Source organism: Typopeltis vanoorti, chromosome 3 (genome assembly GCF_054136105.1).
Source record: "Typopeltis vanoorti isolate ZY-2024b chromosome 3, IOZ_Tvanoo_1.0, whole genome shotgun sequence".
Taxonomy (NCBI): domain Eukaryota; kingdom Metazoa; phylum Arthropoda; class Arachnida; order Uropygi; family Thelyphonidae; genus Typopeltis; species Typopeltis vanoorti.
In genome coordinates, this window is record NC_143551.1 from 156839704 (window position 1) to 156864289 (window position 24586).

Consider the following 24586-nt stretch of genomic DNA (forward strand, 5'->3'; position numbering starts at 1 on the left):
GACTTGTCTACAGTGGTGAGTAATGTTGGCTAGAATATTTGCTGTGGAGCAAGAGTGGCAGAATATTTATTGACAATTACTAATTCATTGTTTAGTCTCCAATTAGTGAAGAAGTTGCTTATTAATGAGGATCGTGAGATCGTAGTTTGGCTTTTATTTTTCAATTTAGGACTGGCTGGATAAAGGCTCGGTTCCATGCTGTTAGTATTTCTACAGCAGGTAAGACATCTTGTATAGACAAAGGACAATGAGTGTTAATTCTGGAGTACAATTTTTAGCACAGCTGAAAGATACTATTAGATTTCTTTCTTTCCGGTAAAAGATCAGAGGAGGTGTATACTGAGTTGTTTGTTAAATAATGGGAGGTGATTTTCCTTATTTGTCTTCAAGGGTTGGAGAAAACTAATGCAAAGAAATGAATCTTATCTTTAGATGATGTTATCAAGGAACTCTCTGGGTGTGTGAGGGAGGTGGAAGTCTGTAAAGGCAGAAGTTGTACCTAACAGTATAGCAAGGAATTAGAAAGCTTTTCTACCATTTGAGGAGGCAGCATTCCAGCTTGATCTTTGAAGTTAGAGAAGAGAAGCCAGTTTGAGTCACAAACACTGAAGTCCTCAAGTAAGATATCATTGTTTAGGTAATACCCTATAATAATCAGATTGTTGGGTTATTGGAATTAAGGGAGTATTAAAGGTCTCGGATTAAAGTAACAAAGTGAGGCAAAGAAATGTCAAGTCAGAGCAGATTGCATAGAAATTAGTCAAGGTTTCTAATATGTGATCTCAGAACTGTTAAGGTGTTATAGAGAATAGCAGAACAGAAAAATGTATAGATGCATGCAAATAATGGTGCATGTCTTTAATATTTATGTTGAGGCTATGGATACGGAAGGATTGCCTGACAATTTTTAAAAAAAATTTTTTTATTTTTATAGCTTTGAGGGTGTATTTTTATTACCTGAATAATCAAGAATTATTTTCATTAATTTTTTGATTAATTTTTATAGGAAACTTTTTTTAACAATGTCACTGTTTATTATGGTATCTTTCTTACTTGGTGGTGCTAGAAATTTATAGAGTAGGCACATGCAGCAGGAGAGGGGATTTGACATCTCTCTCTCTCTCACACACACAGTATCCCCTGTATACTGCTATATTTAGAATACTTCCAAGCATCTTGCTACTTACTGGCCCAGTAAGTAGCAAGATACGTTGCTCAGGTGTTCAGGAAGCCTTCTGATATGTTACTATTAGAGTTCAGTTACTTGAACTGTCTAGCAGTTCATTGATGGAAGTTTTTTCACTTGACTATGCTACCAATCATATATTTGGTTTAATCTTTTATCCAAACGTAAGCAAACAAAGTTTGTGCCTGAAGTATTTTCAGGACTGGGGCAACTCATGACAAAGGTGGTATAAGTTCTCATCATTTGCCTTACGGCAGGGGTCTTCAATCTTTCAGACAGTGCTGGCTGAATTAAAAATTTCAGTGAAGCCTGCGGGCCACTAAGCTATACTGTAGTATTTAGAATTGTAAGATTCTTTCCAGATTAACAAGGAACGCTGTGCATTTGATACTTTACATAAAATGCTATAAAAATAAAGTCAGCTTTAAGAGTTTAGGTAGGAGTTGGATTCATGATAAGTAAATACAATCAATGCTTGAAAAAAGATAAATTAATGAAGAAAACATTCATTTTTTGCAATGTCAATGGGCAACATGTTTTTCCTCGACCAGCTTATCAATGTTGGAAGTCGCTATGCGCAGAGTATTATCGAGATGTTGGTCCGTAATCTGAGTTCTTGTCTTGGACTTCACATGCTTTATTCTGAAGAAGTACTGCTCACATAAGTATGTGCTTCCTAACAAAGCGCACATCTTCAAAGCATGCCGGCGAAGATTAGGGAATGCGCCCTCAGAAATGTAGTCTTTGTAAAATGTGAGCAAGGGCACATTGAATAATTTTTCTCTCAAAGAAGAATTCTTTTGGAGTTCAAGCAGCTCCATTTGTACTGTTTTGGCAGCATTGACACTGAATGGCATTGAAAATAAATCTAAAGAAGACTGTTGGTTACGAAAATCACTAAATCTCTCTTCGAACTCACTTCGCAACATGGCTAATTTTGTAGCATATTCATCAAGAGACGAACAGTTGGATTCAGCGAGAAGCTGAAAATGAGTTAAGTCTCTTTTTGCAAGTTGTGCCTCCTAAAGTTTGAGCTTAGCCACGAAAGCTTTGATGTGATCAAACAGAGTGTGCACCAGTTGATCTTTGAATTGTAGCCATGTATTTAGGTCATTCATATGCAACGAAATGTCGGTCAGAAAGGCAAAGTCTCTCATCCACTTTGGATCATTGAATTCCGCAATCGGCTTCCCCTTGGTTTGCATGAACTGCTGTATTTTGCTCCTTAAGTCAAAGATTATTTTAAGAACCTTCCCTCTACTCATCCAGTGCACATCACTATAATAAACCACATCGGTGTGATCTGCTTCGCACTCTTCGTTCAAAAACTCTTGGAATTGATGATGATTCGATCCTCTTGCCCTAATAATGTTGACGACAGTCACAATAACTTTCATGACATTCTCAAATCCAATAGTTTATGCTCACAAATTCTCCTGGTGATTAAACAGTGGTAATGGACAAAATCTTTTACTTCTAGTTCCGGTTCTTTCATAGCAGGGGCACCATCAGTTACCACACCCTCGAGGTTGGTTTAGCTGAGGATGAAACACTGGAGCGTTTTCTTGGCAGCTTCAAGAATGTCAGTGCCTTTCATCGTTCCCTTCATAGGTACGAGCGCTAGCAGTTCTTCTGTCCCGGTGAATTGTTAATCAATGCCACTGACAAAGATAGCCAGTTGTGCTGTATCCTTCACATCTTGCTCTCATCTAAAGCAAGTGAATATGACTTAAATTCAGACGACTGTTTTCTTAAAGTTCCTTCAATGTCATTGGCAAGTTCTTTGACACGCCGTCCTACAGTTACTCCAGACAAACACTGTTTTTTAAACACTGCCTTATTATTTGGGCACAGAATATCCGCAGAAGCAATGAGACACTCTTTCACAAACTCACCATCCAAGAAGGCTTTTGATTTTTTAGCAACTCTTGCTTCACTCTCTTCCCTCTGCCTTTTAAACATAGCCTGCTGGCATTTTAAATCAATTTTGAGACCGTTCACTTCGTCCACACGAAGCTGCCCTTGAAGATGATCAAGATTGGACTCGTGCTTTGTTTCATAGTGTCATTTTATATTGTATTCTTTTGATACTGACTCTGACTCACGACAAATTAAACACACTGGCTTTTCATCGATCGTCACAAAAAAGTACAAATTGATCCACTTTTCATTAAAAACCTGACAAGAATCACCTTGATTTATGCTTTTTACTCGTAGACGCTATAGTGATGGAAGATGAACCCAAAAAATGATTCAAAATGGCCATGTTACAGTTATTATCCACTGAATATGTCTCACACTAATGAAAAAAGTCTGGCAATATAAAACCACAATGGACTATGGCTGACACGAAGAACCTGCGTTCGCTTATACATGAATATCACACTGTTCACGACTGACTGACTGACTGTGGATGAGATCCTCTTATATTTATATGAAAATAACGAAGTATCAAGAACCTTCGAGATGTATCTGGAAGGCACTAGACAGCGCACTTAAACTAACTACTGCTTCAGCCATCTACTTGTGATGTTAGTACTAGTACTTAAGTACCCCATAGCACTGGTAGATGGCTGAAGATGCATGTCTGTTTAATATTTATTTTTATAGGATTTTATGTAACGTATCAAATGCACAGCGTCCTTGTGAATCTTAAAAGCATCTTACAATTAAATACCGAGTATAGCTTAGTGGTCTGCACACTTCATTGAAATTATTTTTTTATTTAATCGCGTTTTAATGTTAGGTAGTTGTTTTTTTCAAAACGGCCAGCAAACCACCTGTGGGCCATGCGTTGAAGACCCCTGCCTTATGGGGTACTAAGTCAAGTGATGAGAACTTATACCACCTTTGCCACGAGTTGCCCCAGTCCTGAAAATACTTACGGAACAAGCTTTGTTTGCTTACACTTGGATAAAGGATTAAACCTAATATATAATTGGTAGCATAGCCAAGTGAAAAAAAACTTCCATCAACATATCTCTAATCAAGAGAATTTTAATAATAAAGTGTGTGACACCTTTTGGCAACTGGCATATGGAAATATGACTTCTCCATTACTTCCACCTTAGTATCACCGCCTCTGGGTCTGACTCCCACTGGTGAAACCTCAATAAAGGTCAAAACCAGTCTGGATAGTGACCGTTCCCTTAATGCATAGCATTATACATCTCCGCAAGGAGATGTGCTTTGCATTATGGGATACTAAGGCCAAGTGATAAGAACTGATATCACCTTTGCCATGAGTTACCCCAGTCCGGAAAAACTTTGTTTGCTTACACTTGGATAAAGGATTAAACCCATACCTAATTATTCGTGTAATTCTATATATCACGTTAACACGTTCTTGTAGCATTATTACAATAAATTTTAAAGGATAAAAAAAAAAAAAAAAAAAGTTTGTATCTTTAAAAAAATCTGAATTCTCATTTCACGTGTCCTTCTCTCCAGTTCAAATGTACTTTTTTTCCTTCTAGCAAACATAAAGTACATCTCCAGTCTCTTAGCACATGCCATAATTCCTAGTTCATGTAGGCATATCTACTGTGTTCAGACTAGTCATTCTTGTGAGATTAGTCAAGCATAGCACATAAATCTGCTAATTTGTTGTGTCTAGATTAGATGACCATAGCATTAACTATGATCACTGTATTAAATGGCAGGATAAGACACCTCTTCATCATTTTTCTTCAAATGCGTGAAATTAGCTGAATTTTATGAAGATACTATCAATCAAATCTTAAATGAGATGATTTCATTTCAATCTTTCATATTTGAGAAATAATTATCTAAAAAAAATCAACACTTCAAATTGCTGTTCTAATTGTAATTATGCATATCTTTTTAAATTAAAAACAGATTTTATTTTATTTTATTTTATTTTATTGATTTTATTTTGTATGTCAGTTGTTTACTTTCTGGTCACTTTTTCACTCCGATTATGTTAGTGTTACAATAGAGAAATGTAGGCTATTAAGGTTTAATAAACTAGTTTTATTCTTCACCACTTAATATTTAAGTCAGCATTCCATGTTATATATCATGAAGTACAGTTAATATCTCCATTCATATCTGCTTATCATTTTGCTAAACTTGATGCCTCAAAATTTTATAACTTTAGGTTATATTGGTGTGGTTAATCGTAGTCAGAAAGATATTGAAGGCAGAAAGAACATAAAGGCAGCCTTGGAAGCTGAACGACGCTTCTTTCTTGGTCATCCCAGTTATAGGTAAATAGACTCAACTGTGGTAGGAGGGAAGAAATTATTTTCAACTATAATCTTAAAGAATACTATATATATATATATGATATTCTTTAAACAATCTTACATGAATCAGTAAAGATTTCCTGTTTTATTCCTAATATTTAAAAATTTCTCTACAAGTATTTTTCTGTTTGAAGAAGTTTTTAAAAGTGTGGAGAAAGTTAAACTACCAAAAGACATTGGACATTCCCTCTATTTGCAGGAAAATAGATGCAATATTCAAATTTTATGAATCTGTAAAATAAATGATTTGCAGTTCATGTAGAAGTTATTTCAATTTTGTAGTCAAAAACTGAGTATATAGAAAGAGGTTTCTTTGTATTAAGCACAGTTTGTTTCAAATGAGAAAATGTTATTTCATTTGAATCATTTTGGTTTAACACTTTGAGCCCCAGACCTACTGGGACTTAAAGAACTCTGTGTAATGACCATTTTTAGCTCTATTTAAAAAATTGCTGTGCAGTGTTTCTATGGAATATCCAAATAATTATTTTTTGTCTTTTAGTTAGCATCTTTGGCAATTAATTAGAACAAAAATTTTAGTTATACATGTGGTATGGGCTCCAGAAATGGATTGCAAAAAAATCAAGGTTTTTTAAAAAAATAAAAAATTAATTTTTTATTAGTTTCTACTTATATTTACTTCTTTAGTGTTCAAAATTCAACAAATTCAGTCAAAATATTGCTTTGATGTTACATAAATAATGAAAATTATAAATAAAATTTGTGTTATTATGATGAAAATATAATTTTACATAGGGATGTACATCACTATAATTATCCACTATTGGCCACAAAGGTCGAGTGGTAAATTATCGAATTAGGCCATTCAGTTTTTGAAATGCCATGACCTCACGTGCAATCTCGAACACTACTTGCTAGATGGCCTTGATTATGGTCACCCCCTCATTCAAAGTTCTGCGTCACTGTTGCTTGACTCAGAGCTCACATTTGTGGGGAGATCTGCTTCCTCTTGTTCTGGATCACTGTCTTCCCAATCATTTAATTCAGATCCTTTATTAGCAAGTATTTTCTCAAGCATTTGTTCTAATCTTTGTTTCTACAGGTCCTCTGCTTTGGGCACCACTGGATCCTGGTCTGTCCATGGTGACTGAGAAATTCAAACTGATCTCTCAGGTCACAAGAAGAGAGTTGTGAATCTCTTATGTTGTTTAGATTGGAGCAGCCAGAGTTATGACAGCACCATGCGACATAATATAAACATGAACGTGTGCGATCGTACGTGACACAGCTGATGGGCAGGTGTTACAATATACTAATATGAATTCCCTTTTTTTATTGATAAAAAGTTAACCATTCTCATGGATAATGAAGCTGTAGGTTCAGATTTAACAACAGTACAGTCTGATAATAAATTTCAGGCATATATTATTATTTTCGGAATTTTTAATTTAGCAATGTAAATATACATCGATGGGATTCTAGGTTCACTTGCAATCAATGTATATTTACATCTATAGGACTGAAAGTGTTAAGGATGATTGAAAGGCATTTTTATTTGTATGTGATGTTCTAATAATAAATTTTGGAGTTGTAGTATATGATGTGAGGTTACTTCTTGTTTTACAGGTTGGATCTAATGGACATAATGGCATCTTGTGATGCCTTCCAGTATGATAATGCAGTGCTCCAAGCATTGATTACAAACACCCTCTGGCTTTATGTAGATAATGGTCCATGGCAAAGATACATTTTTAGTGGATTTACACAGCTAGCATGTACATTTCATAATGGGATGGGGGGGGGGGGAGAATGAGAAACTGTCTTCTCTTCCAAGACACAATAGTTGCACATTTTAAAAATGGTTCATTATCCTTTTCTGTCGTCATCATCTTCTGAGCAATTCAAGTATAGGCTTTTTATGTTCCATCCCTGCTCTGCAGATGAAGTTGATCTTTCAACCTTAATCTTGGACATCTGTGGTCACTTCTTCCTGTAGGTTTATATTTATATTCTAACTAGAGGGGGGGATACGGCACCCAACTCCCTGTGTTCCAGACTGGTAGGCCAGTTCTCCTTGAATTCTGATGACTTGAAAGGGGATTCCATCCCCTTGCGCCTATGACCCCCCCTCCCCCAAGTTCCGGACTGGTGAGCTGGTTCTCCTTGAATTCTGATGACTCAAATTTTGAAGACTCGACACTCAGGGTAGCGCCTGAGTTTCAAAATGTGACATAAAAAGGCTTACCATTTTATATATATATATATAGGGTAGATTTGGGGATCCTATTGTTATTCATCCTTTCTATGTGGTGTAGCCAATTTTGCTGATATTCTTCTCTTTCTTGTATGATGTTTTTTGTATCTAATCGTTCTCTTATTTCTGTGTTTTTCTTTTTATCTAACCTAGTGAGTCCCAGAGGTCTTAGAAACTTCATCTGTTCTGCTTCTAGTCTTCGTTTCTTTGTTTTAGAATCTAAGTTTCACTTCCAAATTTGAGAGATGGTTTAGATTATGTAATCTAAACCATCTCTAAAAGGTCATATTATGTAATCTTAATTGAGTTTCTTTAGTCATTTGTTTTCCAAAATTTCTTTTAATTATGCCATTCATTCATTCTATTGTAAATTTGTAGTCTTGCTTCCAATTATGAATCAGCATTGTATTGCAAGATTATATTTCCCAAGTATTTGAATTCTGTAATTTGTTCTATTATTTTCTTGTTAAGCATAATTTTGATTTTTTGAATGGTGTTTCCACACATTGCCATAGCTTTAGTTTTTGTTTCAGAGATTTTCAGTTTAAATTTTTTTTCTTATTTCATTTAGGTGGTTGCAATTTGGAGTTTATCTTCTGAATTTGAAATTAGTACTTGATCCTCTGCATAAAGTATTGTATTTAGCTGTATATTATTTGTTATTTTAACTCCATCTTTGACAGTTGTTTTCCATTCTTTTAGGATTCTGTTTGTATAAATGTTGAATAGGATTGGGGATAAGCCACAACCTTGTCTTACTCCGTTATTTATAGTTATAGGTTCTGATAATGCAAATCTGCAAATTTTTGTTTCTCTGTATAGACTTTTTATTGCATTAATTAATTGAGGAGGTATTTTATCATCTTGTAATATTTTCCAGAGTTATGTAGTCATTATATAGAAGAAAAGTCGGCAGATAAAATTCTGTTATTTTTTTCTATGATCTGTTGCATTGTGAAATAGGCTTCTGTGCATCCTCTCCCTCTTCTAAGACCACATTGTTCTTCTTCTAAATAATTTTCTGTATATTTAATTAGATATTTTCTAATTAAATATACAGAAAAATACTGTATATTTTCTGTTTTTTAAAATGTTTGCATATAGTTTAGATCAGTGATGGCGAATCTATGGCATGCGTGTCAGCACTAACACACTTGAGGGTTTCAGGTGACACACCTTGGATGTTGAAAAATATTGGTATTCTGATGAAAACACTGCGATAAATTGTGTAAGATCGTTCTGTTAAGGCGAAGGCAGGTTTGTTCATTGAAAGAACTTTCTACCAGTAGTCAGCAGCAGAAAAATCATTAAATGTGATGTAAGTTTGTAATTTCAGTTTATTAAATTAATTGTATAATATGAAGTCATAGATTTTATATCAATGTCCTATTAAATAAATAGCCTAATATGATATGTATAAGTCACCACTCTGATTATGTAGTTACATTTATAATGCACATATGCAAGTGGCACATCAACAACGTCAATATTAAAAAAAAAAAAAGTTTGACACACCTGGGTAAGAAGGGTTCGCCATCACTGGTTTAGATGCTGTTATTAAGAGAGTAATTCCTTTTTTATTTCCACATTTGTCCTTGGGACCTTTTTTGTGAATATTTATTACTGCTCCAGTTTCCCATTCTTTTGCAATCTTTTGTTATTTCCAGATATTATTGAAGAGTTTAAGTAGGTTTTCTTTTAAGACAGCGTTTTTCAGCCTTTCTAAGCCCAAGGACCAGTAAAATGCCTAAAACAATTCTACCGACCACTAAGTTATGTAATTTTTTTTTAAATGTATGTGGGGATAACCAACATTTACATATACATATTATATTTACATACAACATTTACATATTACATTTACATATACAACATTTTACTTATACATAAACATTTACAAATACATATGGAAACATAATTAAGTTGGAAGTAAACGATTAAAAGTGTATCATCACTGAACAAAGTTTTCATTTTTATTAAACAAATAAAGGTATCAGTTGCTGATTTGCTGTAGGCAAATGAATGGGTATGTCAGTGCTGTACCGCTGAACCCTCATTCATCTGCCCACAGCAACTTTTATATTTTATATGTTATCCCCATTCATCTTCCCACACTCATTAAGCTCACCCCACAACATTTTTTAGTGCCATTGGTACCATGGGGAATGTCAGTGTCATCTTGCTGCTACCTCCATTCATCTCCCCACAATGACGTTTATCTTTAATCATCATTCATTTACCCACAGTAACTTTTATATTTTATATATTATCCCCATTCATCTGCTCTTACCCCACAACAACTTTTATCTTCACGCACTCTCTGATTCAACATATAAACTGTTCCGTTTGCTAAGTGTGTTGTGAGACAAGTGGAAAATGTTGTTCTTATCTTACAACATTCATCATAATACGAACATGACATCCCTTGTCCTGTCCAAACCATCCTCTACATGTACCCAAAAATTTCACTCAGAATATCCCAAAGCCATTAATGCCCCCCCCCCTCCCATCCACACACTTCCAGCTGATAGGAATTGCCTTATCCCTGAGGAGTTTTACATGACCAGCAAAAAAAATTTAAGACACCCTTTTATATGAGTCATTCCCGATATCTATAAACAGTCCAACCTACGATGTCAGTCGCAAAGTGCCATCCACGTGGTTGGGCTCATTTTCCCGCCAGCGGCTGTATGCCATATATACCGTACGCATGTGAATTGTACTAATCGTGTAATGATGGTGGTTTTAATTATATCCATCCTGTTTTATCTAGAGGCACAACAGTGGTCATCGTAAATCTGGCAGATTCATTAATTGTGGTGATTTTATTTATATCCATTCTGTGTGATGTTACGTTGTGATTTGTGTTTCTGTACAATCCATGACCATACTGATATTATTGTCTACATGTGATAGATTTCAGTGTGCTCGGCCGCATATTCCTGAAAGGGACCATACAGGACGCAGGCAGCTAGCCTCACTGTGATGTCACTTTGCGTAATTTTCATTTCATCCCCGATTTTGTCCAATTTTTGAAATGGATTAATTCCAAAACCGATAAAGAGAATAATCGGTAAATAATGTGATATAATTATGTCACTACTTACTTTTAATGAGATGGTTCAGCTTCTCAGCCTTGCAGAGTTGCTGGATATCTGACTCAATATTGGTCAACTTCAGTCGAAAATCGCCACACACACTAAGACGATTTCTGTATTTTGTTTTTATTTGAAGAAGTGATGAAAATCCTTTCCCACAAAGATGGATTCTAGAGAACTGCATGATGATTTTCTATTCTGCTTCAGATAATTCTAGAAATTCACTTCTCACTAAAGGCGTGATCCAGAATCGAGGCAAACCAAGATCACGGAATCGCATTTTAAGCCCACTGTCACTTGAAAGCTCAGTTAACTGTTCTTTTTTCAATAACGAAAAGTCATTCTCGTGACGATAAACCTGAAATAGATCTCGAACCCACAGAAATTTCTTATAAAAGTTATTCAGAAAATATGTTTCAAAATTCTGTTTCAGAGTTTTGATGTGGTCACAAACCCTTTCTAGAAACTCAGAATCAACAAAAAGATCATTTTCCACTAAAAAGGATTCCTATGTTGGAAAAGGTGCAAATTGTCTGTCTTTTACATAACTAATGCACAACACCAGTTTTGTTTTGTTTTTTCTTGAATGCCTTTATTTTGTCGTAGGCATCAAGAACAGTTAAAGAATTTCCCTGAAGGGAGAGATTTGGTTCATTTAATTTTGAAAAAAATGTCTGAAAGATATAATAGTGTTGATAACCATGCTTCGTCAATAAGAAGTAATGCAAAATTAGAATTACATTCATTTACAAACAATAAAACTTTGTGCCTTAATTGAAATAAGCTTGTCAGTACTTTGCCTCTGGAAATCCAGCGAATTTCCGAATGAAGCAGAAGTTTCATATATTCACTGTTCATTTCATCGCAGAATACTGAAAATACGCTGTTATTTAGCGTCGAGCCTTAATAAAATTAACTAGCTTTATAGTATTGTATAGCACAGTTTTAAATTCTGGTGGCATTCCTTTGGAGGCAACCTTTCCCTATGCATGAAACAATCAGTGGTGGCTCGTACATAAGCACTGCGACACTGCAGCACCCCCAAGGAAAAAATGAAAAAATTAAATTTTGTTTGTGTTTATAAATAATAACAATGCTTACAAAATTATATAATTGCAGTACAACATGTTAAAGGTTACAGCTTATGTTTCGACATTGATTGAATAGTTAATGATTGGAATTGTTTGATTAATGCTTTCGATTGCAAAACAAATGCGCTTAGATCTAATGCAGAGTCTGAATTATCACGTTCGGCCAATTGCAGCTCGACTCGGCGATATTCGTTTGCGCTTGTCTTTGCACGTAACAAGTGAATCCGACACTGCTCATTTGAGCAGTGTCGCTCACATAAATCGTATGCTTGCACGCGTTATCACTGTGAGATACAAAACTTTTATTATTGGTGCGTGTTTGTGGTGAGGGTGAACTATTTTTGTGTAAATCTTACTTTATTCTATTAAAATAACATAATTATTTATTATAAATACAAGGCTGAATTATGATGAATGTCACTCTTGAAAATATGAAAAGAATTATATTTTTTCAATTATCATTACACAAAACAAATGCCCTGCAATCTAACGCAGTGTCAGAATTATCGCATTCGGCCAATTGCAGCTAGACTTGCCTATATTCATTCGTGCTTGTCATTGCACGTAACAAGCGACACTGCTCATTTGAGCAGTGTCGCTACGGATAAATTGTACACATGTGTGCGTTATTTCTGTGAGATACGAAACTTTTTTATTATTGATGTTTGTTCCTGATGAGGGTGAAATATTTTTAATAAAGCAATTTTTAATATGTAAATTTCATCATCATCATCATACGTATCAAGGATTTAGGCCCTAGTATGGACTGTTCCGGCCTTAGAAGTCATCGTTGAATCATTTAAGAGGACGTCCTGGTTTTCTTTTTCCTAATGGCTTGTACTTTAAGGCTTGTTTTGGTAATCTTTCTATTTTCATTCTTTGAACGTGTTCCATCCATTTATGTTTATATTTTTTAATTTTTTCAATTACTGGTTCTTGGTTTAATTCTCTCATAATATCTTTATTTCTTTTGTGATCAAATAGGGTATACTTTGCAGTTTTTCTCATAAACTTCATTTCTGGTGTTGTTAATCTTTGTTTGTCTTTTTGTTTTATTGTACAGATTTCGCTTCCATACATTAAGACTGGTAGGGCTAATGTATTGTATACTTTTAGCCTGGTTTGTTTTTGAACTAGGTTTGGTTTAAATATAGAGTTAATTACACCTGTTATTTTTAAATATTTTGCAATTTTTATGTTTATATCTTTTTCATTTTCATAAGTGATCATACATCCTAGGTAGTTAAATGAATTCACCTGTTCTAAGATCTTGTTATCTAATACTATTTTAGTTCTTGCTGGATCTTGTCCTTTAAAGGCCATAGTTTTTGATTTTTTCGTTGATATTATCATACCATAATCTTTGGATATCTCATTTAGATTTAAGATAGCTTTCTGTAAGTTATCTTCAGAATTTGTAATTATTATTTGGTCGTCTGCAAAGAGGAGAGTGTTTAAGTTAACTGTAGGTGAAAGTTTAATTCCTTGATGTAAATTTTTACTCCATTTTATTATTATTTCATTTAAGTAAATATTAAAAAGAGTTGCTGAGAGGGGACATCCCTGTCGGACCCCTTGGTTTATCTCTCTTGTATATGATAGCTCGTGATTTAATCTTATTTGTATTTGATTATTTTCATATATACTTGTGACATCTTTTAGGATATTATTTGGTATTTGTCTTTCTTTTAATATGTTAAATAATATGTTTCTTTTAACTTTGTCAAATGCTTTTTCAAAGTCAATAAATGCAATATGTGTTTCTAAATTATATTCTCTTCTTTTCTCTATTATTAATTTTAGGCAGAAGGCTGGGTCTATACATGATCGTCCTTTTCTAAATTCATTTTGTACCTCTAGAATAAAGTTTTCGGAATATTTCATTAGTTTGTTATTTAAGATTCTGCTATATATTTTGTAACATGAATTTAGTATACTGATAACTCTATAGTTTTTAGGGTCATCTCTATTACCTTTCTTAAAGATAGGAATCACAATTGCTTTTTTCCATTCTATTGGGGGGATACCAGTTGAGTAAATTTTATTTAAAAATAATAAGAGTCTTCCTTTGAATCTTGTTCCTGCGTATTTATATAGTTTTGAACCTAGCTTATCTTCTCCAGGTGATTTTCTGCTTCTTGTTTCTTTCAGGCTGATTTCTAATTCTTCTAATTTCAATTCAGTGTTTAATTTTATGTTTTCTTTGGTATCTGCATTTAAGTGTTTCAAAATCTTATATACATTGGGTCTTATTTTATATAAATCATGTTCTAAATTAGAAACAAATTTATTCCATGATTCTCTGTCTTTTTCTGACTTCTCTTTTAGCTATGGCTCTTATTCTTTTATATTCTATTTCATCTTCTAATCTTTTACTGCTTAACCATTTGTGATAGGCTTCTTTTTTCTTTTTGGTTATTTCTTTGATTGTATCATCCCAGATCTTCAGTTTTTTTCTTTTATTGAATTTTTTGGTCTTTCCTAAGCTTCCATTTGCTGCTGCATTTAGTCTCGTTTTTATATTAAGCCATTTTATTTCTATTTCTTCATTTTGTTTTATTTTATCTAGATACTGGTTAATTCTTTGTTCATATAGCCATTGTACATTTGTGTCATTCAATAGTCTAGTTTTATAAACAAATGTTTCAATTTTTCTTTCTGTTCTTGTTACTTGTAGCCATTTAGGTGGTAATCTTAATTTTATTTTAACAAGGAAGTGGTCACTGCTTATTTCATATCCTCTGTGAACTCTAACATCTAGTGAAAATTTTGATGTCTTTTCATTTAATATGAAGTAATCTAATATTTATTTCCATCCTCTTGCTGCCCAAGTATATTTATGTATGTCTTTATGTTTATAGAAGGAATTCATTATTTTTAGGTTATTATAAACTACAAAGTCAATAAATTTTTTACCATTTCTGTTTAGAGTGTGTTCTCCGTGTATTCCTATATTATTATTAATTTTCGTGTTTCCAATTCTTGCATTTAAGTCTCCTGCTAAAATTATGTGATCATTTTGATTTATTTTATTATATATGTTTTGTAGCTGATTATAAAAATCAATATTATCCTGTTCTCTTCCTTCTTCTGGGGCATATAAACCAATTATTATTAAATAGCCTCTATCTGTTTTTATTCTAGCTTCTATTATTCTTTCATTCCATAATTTATAATGTTTTAACTGTTTTGAAAGGGAGTTATGAATCCAAATCATGACTCCTGCTTGTGCTCTTTGGTCTCTGTCGACTCCACTGTATATCACATTAAAATTTTCAGTTCTCATAGTTCCTTTTAATTTATTTTTTGTTTCAGTGATTACTGTTATTTTAAAATTTCTTTCATTTAATAACTGGTCTAATTCTATTTCTTTATATGCTATTCCTCTTACATTCCAGTTTGCTATGTGTATTATATTTTGTCGTTTCCATTTTCCTTTTCCCTTTTCCATTCCAGGGTCGTTTCCCATAGATTCAATCCGATTATCTTTTTCTGTCAGCTTACAAGTAGGATTATGTTCTCCATGTCAGGGGACTAGCCTGACGATGAAATAGTTCAGTGGTAGGGCTGCTACCTTAAGGCTTCTGAACTAGTCTTCTTCTGAATTTAAACCCATAGGAGGAATAGGGTATATTGAAGGGGAAAGAGTAGATTATAGAAGAAATATAGAAAGGGCATAGTTGTAAGTCCAGAAATGAAAAGACCCCCATGGCCCTCGAGTACTCTAATAGCACAAGGGTCATAAAGTAAGAAGAGTTAGCTGATAAGGCCTTATAGGAAAGATTAAAGTAAGTGGGTCTTCCTCAAAGTAGAAGAAGGAGAGGACAGATCCAGCTAGGGGTCCATGGGAGTGCCACTTCCCTTACAATCAAGATGATTGCCCCTTATGGCCCTGTTGGTCCACGAGTCCTTATTCAGTATATTCGGACCACCCCATCATATATATATATATTTTTTTTAATTGTAATTTTATTTTATTTAATTTTAATTTATTTTAATTTAATTTAATTTTAAACTGTATATATATATACACACACACACACACAGTGGGCTCCCCTATCCGCCACCCAGGGGACGCACTCTCTAGGGGTTACAGGGCCCCCTGAGAGATGTAAATTTATTTATTAATAAATTGGTTACTGATTAGGAAAAAAAGATTTTTTTTTTTTGTATATGCAACTCCCCCACTTAAAATTTTCACCAGCTGACACTGGAAACATTATACCTGATTCATATCTAGAGCCACTTCCTTGACCATAGAAACAACCCCCAACTATGCCTGCCTGTGAGCTCCATCCGAACAGAGGCCCATGCGTTTTTCCCTCTGGATCCCTTTGTGTATTATGTAATTATTGAGAGTGTGAAATATTTCTTCTCCAGTTGTTTGGGAATGACAAAGTTCTACAAAACAGAATATCATCATGAAAGTTATCATGCATATGTCTTATGTAGCGTATTAACTGTGCATCATCTGTAACATCAGTAGTATCGTCTATTTGTAATGCATAATAAGGGCTCTTCTTAACTCTTTCGATTAACTGAGATTCTATGTCACCTGCCATATCATTAATTCTTTGACATACAGTGTTGTTGAAAGAGGAGTCAAATCAACATCTTTTAGTAACTTATTGCCAAACAGTTTTTACCACTTCTTTTATAGCTGGAAGTAGTAAAATTTCTCCAATAGAATGAGGTTGCCCTGTTTTCGCTGTGTGCAAACTTAAGAAATAGATGCTTCCAGTGCCTTGCTATTAATCGAACCCATGGCCTAAACTACATTTTTCCCATGATTTAATGTCGCTTAAATTGGCTTTTTTTTTTTTTTTTTTTTTTTTTTCAATTTGCTTATTTTTCACATTGCAATGTTTAGTTTCTAAATGTCTGAGTTTTGCAGGTTTCATGCACTCGTTCGACAACACTTGATAACACAAAACACATTGAGGTTTCTGTTCACTTTCATCTCCACACCAAGTAAACCCGAATTCCAAATATCAACTGTTATGTTTCCTACTGTATTTTTTCTTTGAACTCCTTGTTACTTCTACTTTAATAGTATCAGATTTACTCGCCGTTACAACACATGTATCACAATTAGAGTTAGCATCACCTGTTTCATTTGCCGTTCTTTTCAAAGTCCTAGTTCTAAGCCAGTTTTCCATTATTAAAAAACGTTTCCGAAAAATATATAAATACTGGGGTTAATTCACGACACACTTTGTCCAAGTATAATTTAGCATTTCTGAAGGTATACTGAGCCTTGGTTGAAGGAGGAAAAAATTAAGTAATAAAAATCAATAAACAATAAGCACTTGGTTGAAATGTGGATAACACATGTTCACTTCAAATCTGACAAAACAGCATGGAAAGGTGGAAGCAATAAAACTATATTGTTGTTCACTTGACACCTCTTATTATTCGTCATTCTGCCACAACAAATTACTGTAGTGCCAGAATGAGTAATAAAAGAGGGATGAAGTGAACAACAATGTAGTTTTATTGCTTCCGCCTTTGAACATTCTGATGCTATTTGTTTTTTTAAGACTCCATTTGATTTCAATAATTTTACTTACTTATTCAATTTTAATTTGTTTGGATAATTAAAAAATATATATTTATTTAATTAATTTAAGTCTGCCTGTGGGACCACCTGTCCCATCGTTGCCGATCACAGGTTGATAAACACTGTTTTAAGCTATTGTTTGCATATTTAAAGATCTTAACACATATTCCATCCAGGCCTGGGTTTTTTTATTTCTTGAGTTTTAAAATTCTTTTTCTAATTCTTCCATTGCTATTTCTTCTGTACTTTCCTGCATATGGATATCTTCAATTTTGTGAGTTTTGTCATTGTTTTGTATTTCTTGCTTTTCATTCAACAATGTTTTATAGTGTTCTATCCAGTCTGCTTTTGAAATTAGATTATTTCTTAGTTGGTCATTTTCTGCTGTTTGTAATTGCCTGAAAATTTTAAAACCTATTCTTTGTGGTCCAATGATATCCTGCTCTAATGATTTAACATATTTACTCCAATCTTCTCTGTGTATACTTCTGGAAAGCTTTGACTTCAGCCTGTAGTTTCTTATATTGTATATAGTCAGCAGTGTTTTTACTCTGCAGATAGATTTTAAAAGCCTGTTTTTTCCTTTCAATTAATTCCTTTAAGTCATCATTCCACTGAACCATTTTTTGTTTTTCTTTGATTTATATCCTAAACTTTCTTCTGCTGCTTTTAGTATGGTTTCCTTTATATTTTTCCAGTCAGTTTCAATATTTTTTGTGTTTGGTTTTATTTTTATCTCTTATTCTGCTTTTATATAAGTTTCTGATACTCTCCTGTTCTAGGAGGTGAATTTTAAACTGTTTATTAGATGTTGGTACATTATCTTTTTTTCTTTTTGAAGTATGTGATTCTTTTTATGAATTCAAATCTGCTTTCAACTAACATGTGATCACTGTCACTTTTGCTTTCTCTAAAAACCCTTGTATCCTTGATATTATTATTTAGTTTGTTGTTAATAATAACGTAATCTATTATTGATTTAGTTCCTCTTGCTTCCCATGTGTACTTATAATGTATATTTTTATGCCTGAAGAAAGTATTGCTGATTTTTAGACTATTAAATGTGCAGACGTCTTAATAAAATTCATTGTTGTTACTGATTCTCCCTCTGATCCAGTGCATCCTGTTTGGGTCATTTCCCACTCTAGCATTGAAATCTCCCATCAAGATTGTTGCTTCATTTTTATTTGTCTCATCAATACATTCCTGAAGTTTTCTGTAAAATTCTTCTGTCTCTTCCTCTTTTCCATCTACTGGTGCATAAATTTTGAAAATATTGAATGTTTGATTCATAATTTTCATTCTAACTTTGATTATTGTATATCGTACCCAAGTATAATCCGAAATTTTGTTTTTCCATTTTTTATTAACCCAAATTGCAACCCCAGATGAAGCCCATTTCTCTTCTGGAACTCCGGAGAAGATCATGACATAATCTTCCAGAATTTGAGATCCCTTCTTTTTCTTTTTTGTCTCAGTTATGGCCACTATATCAGTGTTTCTATTTTTTTAGTTCTCGGTTTAGCTAATCAATTTTGTGTGTAATTCCAAGTAGCTATTTTTAATTTCTCAAAGACAAGTCCCTTTCCGTTAGCCAGGTCAATTCCGATAAAAATCCATCCCATTTTTCTTCTTCGGAGCTTTGCAAGTAATTGTAAATTTCCCTTGGATAGACTACCAACCTTTCACAGGATGAGTTCGGTAGTGGGGCTGCCACCTTAAGGCCTCCAAACCTGCCCTTTGGGAAGGAAAGCAGACGCCCACTGTGTGAGATGGAAAAAACATAGTATAATAGGAAAGATTCACCCCTAGCCCTTGACTACTCTAATAGCATTGGGGTGGGGGGGGGAAGAGGAACAACAAGAAAGAAAGAAGAGTAGTGACTGGTCTACAGATAATATACAGATGTATATTACATGAAGTAAGGCATGGTCCATCATCAATGCTGCCTCAGGTTTGCTGCTCCCGTACTCACTATAGTGAGCTCTTGAGGATATCCTTTTCTGTTTGTAGAAAAACCTACACATACACTGGAGAATGGGGGAGATACATATATAAGCAACTGTTCTAGGTTAATTAGGTAAGTCATAGTTTACTATACTACTTTGCTGGATTAACCTGGGTTTTCTGTGTATACTCCATGATGATGAAGATGATGAATAGCCTATTTTTTTCTACCCACTGCAGGGTGAATACCTCTTGTAGTAGACCCAGTCCATATTGGGAGAGTTCATCTATACTTGGGTGAAGGAATGTATGAAGGTGGAACACAATCACAAATATCCATGCCTACACGGGATAGGCATGGATATTTATGATTAGGATGAACTTAATATAAATGTCAAGCTATATAATTTTAAATATTATTTTACTCCGTTTTCTAAAATAATGCAGATATTGTAGAAAAATCGTCATAAAAATATGCAAATAATTAGAGGGTGGCTGATGAACAGATATCCGAGTGGTTTATGAGGAGCAGAGTCAGAGAAGAGAGTGACTAGTGTACCTCAGGGCTCTGTACTTGGTCCTCTGCTGTTTTATTTGTACATTAACAATATTGGAAATAATTTGAAAGGAAATATCCACTTGTTTGCTGATGATGCAAAATTGGGATGAGTGATAGTCAATTCAAATGATGTAGATATCTTTCACAGTGACTTAAATAGACTGGCAGTATGGAGTAAGGTAAATGGCTGTCAGTTCAATGTGGCTAATGCACTTTGAGAGGATGAGATCACGTGTTGTGTACTGTATTAATTGCAACTAAACTGCAAAAAGTTGATGAAGTAAGGGACTTGTGGGTTATTGTGGAAAGAACACACTTACAAACAGGATAGGGAAGTTATTGTTCCACTTTATAAGACCACTATTGTGCACAGATCTAGTCACTTGGATTTCTTGGTGATTAAGAAATGGTGGAGAGAATTCAGAGGTGAGTTACAAAGATTGTTGCAGGTCTGTGGAATCTTTCCTATGAAGAAAGATTGAAGGTCTGTGGGCTCCTCCAAAAATTAGCTGATAGGCATAAGAGAGGAGATAAGAAGCATTTTTATTAAAGGGGTTTTATAGGATTGATACTGATGGACCTTTTTCTGAACAGTGCAGGAAAGGAGAGAATGAGGAGTCATCCCTGGAGATTGGGTAAGAGTGTGGTTTACCAAGGTGTTTGGGCTAACTAGATTTTTTGCTTGGAGGATAGTGAATGTGTGGAATGCGTTGCTAGAGGTGGTTGTGAATGCTTTGTCTGTTAATGAATTTAAGGAGAAGTATGATAGGTATTGTGCAAATAATGTTTAGTTGGAAAATAAAGACTTATTGTTAGATAGACCATATATTTATAACGTAGTTAAGGTCTTACAAATTGCCTACCGGTTTCGCTAGTAACTGACTAGCTTTCTCAAGGCTTGCATAGTACAAAAAAAGGTAAATGCAAAAAAGGTTTAAAAAATACAAAGAACCGTTAGTACCTGTTAGGTAGGGTAACTAGGGTGACACGTTCGCGTGACATAACTACTCAGCATCATGAACACGCTTTACATGCAAACGCGTAATATGATTATTTGCGTACTGTTGCTCTGTTGAACTGAGGGAGTTAATTAGATTTCTCCAGTTATCGTTCAGAATGGCACCTTGATTTCTGTTTAGGTTACTTCTCTTACGTAGTACAACTGCCGCTTCTGACGAGGAAGAAGTTCAAACAGAACTGTCTCAAATAGCTACAACTCTATCAAAAAATGGTTATCCTAGACACATTATCAACAAATTTCTATACAAAGATAACCAACAAGAAAGAACAGTCGCCCAGCAAATTTCAACAGCAGTCATCCCCTTTATAGGTTCAACTTCCACAAAAATTGCAAGATTGTTAAAGACACATGACATCAGAGTTGTATTTAAACCAACAAATAGCATAAGACAGGTCCTAAGATCTCCTAAAGACAGTGTGCCATTTTATAAATATCCAGGTGTGTATAATATTCCATGCACGTGTGGTCTTTCCTACATTGGACAGACTTCGAGAAGCCTGGAAATAAGAGAGAAAGAACATGTAGGCGATGTTAATCACAACAGAACGATCACCTCAGGATTGGCACATCACTTTTCAACTTCAAACCACACTATAGACTGGAATAACAGCTCCATGCCCTACGTAGAACAGGATTACAGACATCGAGTATTTAAAGAAGCGGCAGTTGTACTACGTAAGAGAAGTAACCTAAACAGAAATCAAGGTGCTATTCTGAACGATACCTGGAAAAATCTAATTAACTCCCTCAGTTCAACAGAGCTACAGTACGCAAATAATCATATTACGCGTTTGCATGTAATGCGTGTTCATGATGCTGAGTAGTTATGTCACGCGAACGTGTCACCCTAGCTACCTAACAGGTACTAACGGTTCTTTGTATTTTTTTAAACCTTTTTTGCATTTACCTTTTTTTGTACCATGCAAGCCTTGAGAAAGCTAGTCAGTTACTAGCGAAACCGGTAGGCAATTTGTAAGACCTTAACTACGTTATAAATATATGGTCTACGTAACAATAAGTCTTTATTTTGTAACACTTTATGACCAAAAACATGTACAATGTTTAGTTGGATCAATGTTGGGTCTCCTGCATTCTGACGCCATTAAGACACTGTTATATGAGGGTGGTCTGAAAAGTTCTTGGCCTAGCAATGAAAAAACAAATTTATAATTTCAAAATTATTTTTTATTTTTCAACATAATCTCCCTTAAGACTAATACATTTATTCCAGCAATGCTCCAGTGCCATTATCCCGTCCCTGTAGTGGTTTCAGTAAGATCTGCAAAATACCCCCTCTGCAGCTGCAATCACCTCTTGATTCGAAGAAAAATGTTGACCAGCGAGGAAGAATTTTAGTTTTGGAAAGAGATAGAAGTCTGAGGGAGCCAAATCTGGGGAATAGGGTGGATGCTTCAACAATTCATACTGCAGATCCCTTAATTTTCCCATTGCCAAAACGCCTTTGTGGGCAAGTGCATTGTCTTGATGAAAGATGATTTTTTTCTTCTGCAAATCAGGTCTTTTCTCTTGAATTTTTTCGTCTAGTCTGGTTATAAAGACCAGAATAATATTCCACGGTTATTGTTTTACCCTTTTGAAGATAATTAATAAATGAAATGCCTTTAGCATTCCAAAACACCAATGCCATGACCTATCCTGCTGATGGAACCGACTTTGTCTTCTTTGGCACTGAACAACCGGCTTCTGTCCACTGTTTTGACTGCTGTTTGGATTCTGGTGTGTAATGGTGAATCCAAGTCTCATCCATAGTAATAAATCAATGCACAAAATAAGTTTTATTCTTGTTAAAACACTCCAAGCACTATTCGGAGATTTTCATGCGAGTGCATTTTTAATCTACTGTGAACAAGCATTACACCCATCTTGCACAAAGATTTTTCGTTTGCAATTCTTCATGCAAAATATATCCCACATATTCTTTTGAAATGTCTATAGTCTCAGTAATTTCACGCACTTTGACTCGCCAGTTATCCAATACTATATCATGCACTTCATCAATGATTTCTGGTGGTGTTACACTTTTTGGACATTCTTCACATGGATTATCTTCAGGGCTGGTGTGCCCATGTTTAAACCCGGCCGCCTATTTCTTAATTGTTGAAAATGAAGGAGAAGAGTGCCCATATGCTTCGAATGAATTTCTTTTGGGGTTAAACCTTCTTTTACAAAGAATTTTATAACCGCATGATACTCAATTTTATCCATTTCAAGGGATGCAGACAGCACTTTTTCTTCAGACAGCTGTATAAAACAAACTACTTGATAGAATGACTTGCAGTTTCACATGGATGCTTATGACAGATGTACCAACTTAGAAAAAAAAATCGTGCCGCTAGCGTTGCCATCTATGGCCTAGGCCGAGAACTTTTCAGACCACCCTTGTAATAATAACTTCTGTAAAAAAATTACTGTTTATTGACATAAAATTTTTGCCCATGTTTCAAAGACATCTTCATTATAAACTGAATTGAACAGAATCACATGCATAATAAAAATTGCAGCTGAATGTTTCTTCTGTGGTGGTGAACCTTTCGTCTCCACTTTTGATAGAACCATATGTTCTTTTCCTTCTAATACAACTAATAGATAATGGCAAAACTGTTCTGCTAAAAGCACAACTCTTCTTACTCTCTCCTCTTTTCTTATAGTAAGCCAGATTAATAAACTTAAGCTGATTAGACTGTATTTCTTGCTGGGATGGCAATTTTAAGAAAAAAAAAAATGAAGGCTTTTTTGGACATCTCCCCCCACCCTCGGGTCATATGATCTTTTCAAGGTTCTAGGGTCATATTCAACACAATCCTTTATGAGCAATGGTTGATTGCATGTTCTGTCCCACTTAAACTCTAAGCAGCCTTCTGTTATCTTAGGAAAGTTGCTTCTCATATTAATATAAGGATGTGTATTTTCAAAATAAGATTGGTGATTTTTGCCTAATCCCATCTGACAATGATTAATTTAGATATAATTTCCTTATATACTAACATAGCTTTAGAGGAAAATGTAGATATATAGATTTACTGGAGAAAGATTTATCTGCTGAAATCATCCAACTTTTTGATTTCATTACAAATTCTAACTTTTTTTACTGTCCGAGATAAGTTATACCAATAAATAGAGGTGACTACTATGGGAAGCTTCTTTTTCCTATATTTGCAAATCATTTTATGGAATAGTCCAAACAGTATCTCCATGAAAATTTTCACAGACCTACTTTCTGTATATTATATACAGAATATTATATCACTTTTATGCAAATTCCTGTTATTATCTTCTTGTGATTTTATTTATTTTTAATAATTAGGAATTTACTTGACTGTCTGTTGCCGCTGTAGACACTTTTCAAAATTGATTCTTTTATTGCAATTTATTTTTTGTTCCACTGTTGTTATTGTACTGAAGATGCTACGATAGGTGAAAGTTTTATAGCTAATAAATTGATTTCACACAAGTTTAAGTTTCTGTCTTTCATTTTTTTCTAGGTATGTCAGTTTCCATACCTGTATTGAAGCAGATAATCTAATTATATTAGTTACATATGAAAATGGTCTACAAAAAATCAGTAAAATCGTCTGAAATCTCAGAATAGTATCATATGAGAATATCTAAAGAAAGAAACA

General features: G+C 34.3%; 1 protein-coding gene across 1 annotated transcript in view; it reads left to right on the top strand.

Annotated features, from left to right (window-relative positions):
* The window catches only part of LOC150108694 (dynamin-like), a 306464-nt gene that overhangs the window by 87011 nt on the left and 194867 nt on the right, over positions 1-24586 (top strand). Inside the window, exon 6 of the mRNA XM_090416156.1 lies at positions 5307-5415. Within this exon, the coding sequence (XP_090272282.1) occupies positions 5307-5415 (109 nt within the window). The remainder of the gene's footprint in view (positions 1-5306; positions 5416-24586) is intronic.